The following is an 8,834-nucleotide window of genomic DNA, read 5'->3' on the forward strand; positions in this document are numbered from 1 at the left end:
TTCCTTTAAAAGATTGTTTATATACGGGTGCAATGGTTCCCTGTTTTTTTCCTGTTTATTTATGTTTAAAAACCACATATCTACACGATTAGATAATGACACCATCAATGAGTGCATCCTTTTTACGACAAATAAATTGGTAGTCATCTGTAATCTCATTTCATTCATCTGTATTCTTTCACATTTTCGTTCAATTATTTTATGACATGGATCCAAACGGATCCCAAAGGTGATTTTATGTAGCATCCCTTGGCAGTTTGATATAGCTAATACGTTTGAGAATAAATCGTCAAACGGAATGTTGCCTTTTGTACACATCATTTGTTCTGTCCATTGAAGTTTGTTATCAGTAATATTCCCCCATGGTTAGTTTCTTTTAAGAGTATGTCAAGATTTATGCACTTCGATTTCATTAGTTTAATTTATTTGTAATTCTAAAATTCTGGCGTTAATTAGAATTAATTTCTATTTTCCATTTCCATTCCCATTTTTGCCAAGTATTTGGTATCTTTTAAAGTTTTGCTTATTATTTTCATTGCGTATTTGTTCAGACTATAAAAGAAACTGTTATATAAGAATAATCTTAGCCGTGCTATTGGATTCACGTGTTACTTTATGCCATTAACGTCTGCCATTTGATTTGACTCTCTTCTATTTACCATTATCATGATAAGTTTTATTAAAAATCCGTTGTGATCTAAATTGTGAAAGTTTAGGATAATCTAAAAGCACAGAGTCGATTTGACCTTTGGGATATTAGCAATTAATGCTGAAGTCAATCAGTGTTTGTTATCAACCATGATTCACAACTCGTTTTTTGGCAATAACCATAATGGGTAGTATTTATTATATTGTATTACTCCTGATAAATAAGAACGCATAATGTTGTTTCGTATTTCAATGCTGATAATAAACGCATGAAGTGATAATTCCAAAATTTGAAGCAATATCTAAAGACGTAAGCCATGCTAATCTTTTGATTTGTTTGATTTTTTTACCATAGAGACTGACATCAATTTCCTTATGAACATGGCCCTTCAGAAGATTGCTTTCTTGCCTTTTGGCTTCTTGGTTGATCAATGGCGTTTGAGTGTGTCCAGAGGTGACACAAAACCAGACGATTACACAAAACACTGGTGGGACCTTAGGTGAGAATCCCATTTATTTTGTGATTAACATATATTGTGCCTTTGCAGAACATATTATATAACTTGCCGGATATTGCAGGGGTTACTAATACTTCTTCCTAAAGATCAACAAGTTCAGTTTGTTTACAAAATTGCTGTTCTTGCAAGATATAACTGTATTATTAAAACATAATTTTATTCTTCGTATGTAATGAAATATTTCTTATATTTTACCTTAATGCATTCGCTGCTTTTGTTATTGCTACTTAGAAAACAAATCCGAATCTGGTATAGTGACTACTAATTAAGTAATTCAGTTATGCTGACATTTGTTGTCGAAGCTCAAAATAAGAATTATTATGCTCTTTCTTGTCCACTACAGGTGTAAATACCAAGGTATTTATCCGCCTGTTGAAAGAACGCCATCAGATTTTGACCCTGGAGCGAAATATCACATTCCAGCAAATGTTCCATACATCAGGTATTTTTTGCAGACTAACTAACACAGCTGGCGATAGTGTTCCCAATTGCTCATTTGGTAGTTCATTCGTCTCACAATAAAAGTGACCAGTTTCGATCCCGACAGAGTCGATAATTTTTCCATTTTCTCTGTCTAAGAAACAGGAACTGATTGAGTCCATTAGACCTAGGGAGATTAACTTTGCGATCGTGCTACATCCTTTACACGGGATCAGGGATAAGCTCAGACATAAATTTTATGCTCTATTCCCCTAAAGGACTACTTTTTTATTTTGTAACAGTGAATATATTTACCAGAAATGACAGAGCGTATCTTGGAAAGAGGTACAAATTTGTATAAGGGAAATAATCAATTGTGATTTATCATACACGTCAAAGTTCAATTATTACATGATTATTTCCCTTTGAAAAACTATACATAAAATAAATTTTAGGTTATTTTCACACGTTTTTGTTAGCTCAATTCTTTTCTTCAGGTGTTCCAAGCACATGGCACAGCAACCAATCATTCATCGCAAGTTGTCAATGACGCACCGATAAGAAAGTAATAAATGACTTTCTGTGTCAATTTTGCATGATAATGATAATAATAATAATAATAATAATAATAATAATAATATATAATAATAATAATAATAATAATAATAATAATAATAATAATAATAATAATAATAATAATTTAAAAAAAAAAAAAAAAAATAATAATAATAATAATAATAATAATAATAATAATAATAATAAATAGGAATTATTACAGCGCTTTACTGCGTCTAAACGGACACCGAGCGTTTTGCATTAACTTCGATTAAAATATGCATATACACAATCAAACAGATCACTAATTAATTACATTTGAAACAAGTGGGATTTTCGTTGAGTTATAAAAAATTGAAGGGATCAGGATGAGCAACGGGATGCTGGTAGGGAACTCCAATATTGAGGGGCTGCAAATTGAAACGATTAAGTGCCAACTTTACGAAGTACCTTTGGCCTCACCAATTTGAGCTTATCATCACTCGATCTCAAGGTTCTTGTTGGATTAAATTCCTTTAAAAGATTGTTTATATACAATGGGTGTGACCTTTCGGGAGCTCCCGGTTAGGTGATATAGCCAGTAAACCCGAAACGTCGACAAAAGAAAAGAAAGGGGAAAAAGAAGGAGGGAACTCGTTAAGTTCCCTCGGAGAGGAAGATCAGGCCACTGCTCTGGGCTTAGCCCGATCAGATGAAAGAGAAAGAGAAAGTCCGTGCTTCATGGTCACACTAATTGTAGTGAAGAAATAAATGGAGATAAAAGGTTTACGGACATGATACATTTATTACTGAACTAAATAACATGTATTACACAAAATAGAACGATAGAACTCTACTTAGCCATTTATCCTTTCTCCTTACGAATAGGGCACACTATAATAAATAAAATAATAAAGAACAGTACCGCTGGAAAGTGGTATTCTGTTCAACTCAATATAACTTACTAAAGATTTCTCTGCTTTCCCGCGCTACGCTTATATAATTGCAAAAGGCGGGATACAAAATGTATAAGCGGTCAAACTCTATACTCGTTCGGGTGATGCCTAACAACCAAGTTGCTATGGCACATTTACCAATAATGAACTGCAATAGTATATTTTGAATGTACAAGGAATTTATCAAAACTTCTGCTATTTTTTTTTTTTGGGATATGGTTTCTAATTTTCTAATTCTTCTGATTTCACGATCTATTGTTTTTATAATGTTATTGACATTTCTGCCTTTTCACCATTCAACATTAGTCTGTTTCTTTCCATCCAATCTTTAACTTCAACTTTAAACAGACCCCAACTAGTCCAATCAAACTTTCAATTTCATCGCATGGAGAAGAATTATATATGTGAGTATCATCTGCGCAAAATTGACCTAAAAGAACACGTGTCTTAATAACATTTGACAGTGGCTGAATATAAATAATAAAAAGGACTGGTCCAAGGATTGAGTCATGAAGAACACCAAATTTCAAAGTACACAAATTGGATTTGCCACCACTCACTGACCACGGCAGTCTGACAGCCAGTAAGATACAATCGGAACCAGCTCAGTGCAGTGCCATTTATATTAAACATTCTCTCAAGACGACTGAGCAGTATGGCATGGTCAGTAAAGTCAAATGCCGTAGATAAATCCAAAAGGCAGATGCTGTTCAGCTTAGTTTCGTCTGCGTCCAGAGTCAGATGGCTGAATACTTGAAAAAGGGAAGTCTCTGTGCTGTGGTGCTCCTCGTATGCCGACTGAAATTGTTCTTCTAGATTATTTTTTTTGAGGTGTGGCAAGAGTTGAAAAAGTATGACTGTTTCCAAAAGCTTCGGAAGGAACGGAAGATTTGAAAGTGGAGGATAGTTTTTCAATTCGTTTTGGTCAAGCGATGGTTTTTTTTCAAATGTGGCTTAACTAGAGCTGTCTTGAAAGGGGTTGGAAATGTGCCAGATGTCAGAATAGACTAGGTGAAGGGAACTGAGTTTAAAGTCACAATGATAAAAATAGGAAAATCTGAAGTTTTTTTAAGTTTAAGAAAATAAGTTCACTCCCTTTAAAGACGACATTTATTTCAACTCAAATTTCCAAAGTTAAGAATAAGTTAAGCAACTGATTCACCCCGAGACAATTCCGTTTTTAGACGATTAGTCACATATATGACAAGCATGACTATTAGTGGATGGGATGTTTCAGACATGTCAATGACATACCTCATTTCACCTCATCTCGTTCTCCTTCAGTATTGACCGTCCATCCAGATCTGCCCTCAGCTTTCCTGGACAAACAGTGACGAATGTTGTAAGAATGGTAGTAAAAAAGGTCGCCCAATTCATGATTTTACTGCATAAGCTACCACTTTGGCCTTTGGGAAATAAACAAAACATTGTGTGAAGTGCCGGGAGAAAAGTAAAGTGCTCTATATTAATAATAATAATGATAATAATAATAATAATAATAATAATAATAATAATAATAATAATAATAATAATAATAATGATAATAATAATAATAACAATAATAATAATAATAATAATAATAATAATAATAATAATAATAATAATAATAATAATAATAATAATAATAATAAAAATAATAATAATAATAATAATAATAATAATAATAATAATGATGATGATGATGATAATAATAATAATAATAATAATAATAATAATAATAATAATAATAATAATAATAATAATAATAATAATAATAATAATAATGATGATAATAATAATAATAATAATAATAATAATAATAATAATAATAATAATAATAATAATAATAATAATAATAATAATAATAATAATAATAATAATAATATTAATAATATGACTATATAGCGTCCATTAGTCCACTGACAAGTGCTCTATGGCGATTAATAATCACTCAGAATATATAAACTAGCTGACACACTAAAACGCCTACACACATACACCCGTACCCTTAACCTCACATACGGAAACTTCTCCATATCCACATACGCAAATTCTTTACATAACACTACTATACCATCTAGATTAAAACATAAAGCATATCAATTGTCAAAATAAGCTTTTCGAAATAATTCGGTTTTCAATTTCATTTTAAAGGTATCTAAATTTTCATTGTTTTTGGAAAGGGAATTCCACAACCTAGGCGCAGTCACTCTGAAGAATTTGTTGTGAAACAAAGACTTAGAGGGTATCTCTCTCATAAGAAGCATACCATCTATTCATCTTAGGGATCTACCAGTTCCATAATGAGACACACGTTCAACTAAATAGGATGGTATCAGGCCATGAAAGGAGCTATAACAATAGAATACAATCTTGAACTCAATGCGCAGCTTCACCGACAGCCAATGGATACTTTCCAGAACGGAGAGGTAGGGTCGTCACGTTTTGATAATGTCACCAATCTAGCCGCCCTGTTCTGAACTTTCTGCATTCTTTGAATATTGTAATTTGGACAGCCAATGAGCAGCGCATTGCAATTATAGTCAAATCTACTAAGAATGAAAGAAGTGACAAGCGTTTTACCGATTTCAGTGTCAATCAAAGACCTAATACGACCAATATTTTTAATATGGTAGTGGCAGCTTTGAACAATTTTGGTGATATGATTATTCATGGACATATTGTAATAAAATGCACCTAGATTGCGAACATAGGAATTAAAAAAAGAAATTTTGCAACCTGCTACATCTATTTTATCTATTTTAATACTACTCCTGCAATATGTGTTCTTTATACACAGCACCTAGTTTTTTTCATTCAATTTAACAAACTTTAACCTTCCGCGAAACACTAATTTCATCATCCTCAGATAAAGGTACATAAAGCTGTGTTTCATCGGCATACATATGGAAGTCAACTGAAAAAGAATGAATGATTTTCCCCCCCAGAGGCTATGTATAAAGAGTAAAAAGTAGAGGTCCAAGACATGATCATTGTGGAACTCCATATTTCAACTCATTTACAGCAGACTGTGTACAATTGAGCATTACTGTTTGACCCCGGTCGGAGAGATAGGATCGGAACCAATTCAGTACATGCCCATTGAATTTAAAACATGATTAAATCGATGCAACACAATGTCATGATCGATCATATCAAAAGCAGCGCTCAAGAGAAGCACACTTAACAATACTGATTGTTTATCGTGGGCATAGTTAACAATATTATTTTGAAGTCTAATAAGAGCACTTGCTGTACTGTGGCTCGGTCTGTACGCAGATTGGAATTGACAGTAAATCTCGTTTTGTTTTAAGAATGTTTGTAGTCTTTTGGATACAATTTTTCCTATGATTTTAGAAAGAAAGCAATAATTCGAAAGGGGTCTATAACTATTTTAAATTGTCTTTATCTACATTGGATTTCTTTTAAAGTGGACTCACCACTGCTTGCTTCAGGTTTTCTGTACATTTTATGACTTAGGCCATTAGATTATCATTTAAATACATCTATGATTTCTTAATCATTTTTGCAGATATTTTGTAAGCTTCGTGATCCAATTCCAGTTTCACAAAGCAGCTTGTGAGGCTGCAGGAAACACGAGACCTCTTCATCGTTGTGACATCTACAAAAACACTGACGCCGGTAAAGCCATAGGGTGAGCATTTAGAGAAATAAGCCAGCATTTTCAGTATGATTACCTCCGTTTGCACAATATATTCTTTTTTTTTAAAACGAGGGTTAGTGGTAATATAAAATGTTTGCCAACCAGCAGAGAAACATTAGCAAATCTAAAGCAAATTATAGAACTGTATACCGATTGATATACTTGCAAACCTTTTTTAAAGGTGAGTCTATCACCCACTGACTCAAATGATTCATTTACGCGCACCTAGAGACGTTATTACCAGGCTGATTTTTATTGCTGATGGCTAAAAAGATTCATCTCGATGCATGTCAATTTCAATTCCACGAAGGTAGTATAATAATTAAAATACACGAATGTCTGTTCATAACACCCTTTATCCCATATCACTTAGTGAGACAAAGATATAAAATAGATGTGGAATAATAAATATCGTATTTTTGTAGTCAAATAAAATAAAGAAAAGTTATATTCACACTGTGACATTTTTTACATTTTGGGATTAGATAAAAAGAAGAAAATAAGAGGTTCCCAAAATTTCATTTTTTCAAAGAAAAACCTTCGACAATTAAAATTCTTGGCCTTATTTATTTAATCACTGTGATGCATGTTGGATTGAATTATTCTATTGCAACAAGTGATTATCTAAGTTCCGAGACTAACTACGTGTTCAGGGGCATTATGGCTATGAAGAAATGCTTGTATACCTAGACCTTTTTAAAGAAAGAGTTTTTATGGTATTATTGTCAGTGAATTGGATTGACTTGCCTCTCAAAATTTTAAGACAGGAGAAGATAATCCTGTTCCAACGATCTCCTGAATTAAAATGCTGAAAGATTTGATGCGACATGTCATCCATGAAATGGATTGAGACAGGCATGACATTGACATAATACAATAAAAACCTGCAAACTTCGAATCCGTACAATTGCCTTACGTATTCATCGTTCTTACTCTTGTCGCTTCTCTATAACGTTTACTTCAAACTTACATTACAATGTGATTGAAAGAAACTGATGTTGCATTAAATTAATTGATATCAAAGAAACTAGAGAATACAATAATAATTAAAGATTTGAAAGAATACATCCCAAATACAAATACCTACAAAAAATAATTGAAAACCCTACTCATGTTGTGTTAATAATGTTTGATGAGTATGCAAAATTAATTCAGTGACATATTAGTAAGTACTGATATATGATAGAGATCTAAAACGGTGTGTATGAATAAGTGCCAGACAAAGCATAAAGAAAACGACAAGAGAAAGAAAAACAGACAAAAACATCCCATAACTCAACCTATACTAACTGAGGATCAAGCCTCGGGTCTTTTAATTACCCATCAGACGTGCTACTTGCACACAAGAGATGTTTTCCGAGAGTTGGGAAGATTTATTATCTATATACTTTATATGGGTTCACAATCCGGCTATGAGCCCTCGCCTGAATCATTATAGGTTGATATATCTATTATTTTCAAAATAATAATGGGACATTAATGTCTTCGTTTGCGATCTCGTCCTCACGTGTTAAGGACTTGTATATTATTTGTTGATAATAATCAGAAAGTGTGAGGGACAATCCCGGTCGAGGCAGGTTGTGTTTTTGTGATGTATTTTTCTTGTATTTGTCTTTGTGTTTTGTCTGGCACTGTTTCAAGCTTTCAAGCACACCTTTTCAGAGTTCTATCATTATCAACTATTAACACCTATTCTAAAGCGATGATTATCATTTATGTTTAAAATTGTAACTGGTCAGGTTGTTTTTACTTGATCCCAGATGTAATTACTTATTCATTACCCTGTTACTGTCACTTTCAGTGATATGTTAAAGCTTGGGTCATCCAAACCATGGCAGGATGCGATGGAACAGCTTACCGGACAAAGATCGATGAGTGCCACGCCATTGATGGAATATTTTGATCCACTTCTGAAATTTTTGCAGAAAGAGAACGAAAATGAAGTCGGTTGGAATACGGAATGTCCAAATATTTCTCTTGGAGTGGCTCCTATCCCGCCCATTTTCCTGATATCTTTCGTCATAATTATGAATCTATTTTGCTTTAGTTCTTAATTCATAGCCATATCAAATATTTCGATGTACATTAAAGGTTTTAAACCGTTATCTATAAAAA

The 8,834-nt window shown here is 32.9% G+C and overlaps 1 protein-coding gene across 1 annotated transcript in view; it reads left to right on the forward strand.

Moving 5' to 3' along the window:
• The window catches only part of LOC144964012 (angiotensin-converting enzyme-like), a 143,610-nt gene extending 134,776 nt beyond the window's left edge, over positions 1-8,834 (forward strand). The window contains exons 26-29 of the mRNA XM_078897957.1: positions 1,004-1,148; positions 1,510-1,608; positions 6,588-6,710; positions 8,521-8,834. Coding sequence (XP_078754083.1) covers positions 1,004-1,148; positions 1,510-1,608; positions 6,588-6,710; positions 8,521-8,773 — 620 coding nt within the window. The 3' untranslated portion in view covers positions 8,774-8,834. The remainder of the gene's footprint in view (positions 1-1,003; positions 1,149-1,509; positions 1,609-6,587; positions 6,711-8,520) is intronic.

This window comes from Berghia stephanieae, chromosome 2 (assembly GCF_034508935.2).
Source record: "Berghia stephanieae isolate SIO BIC M18660-M18661 chromosome 2, UCSD_Bste_1.3, whole genome shotgun sequence".
Lineage (NCBI taxonomy): Eukaryota > Metazoa > Mollusca > Gastropoda > Nudibranchia > Aeolidiidae > Berghia > Berghia stephanieae.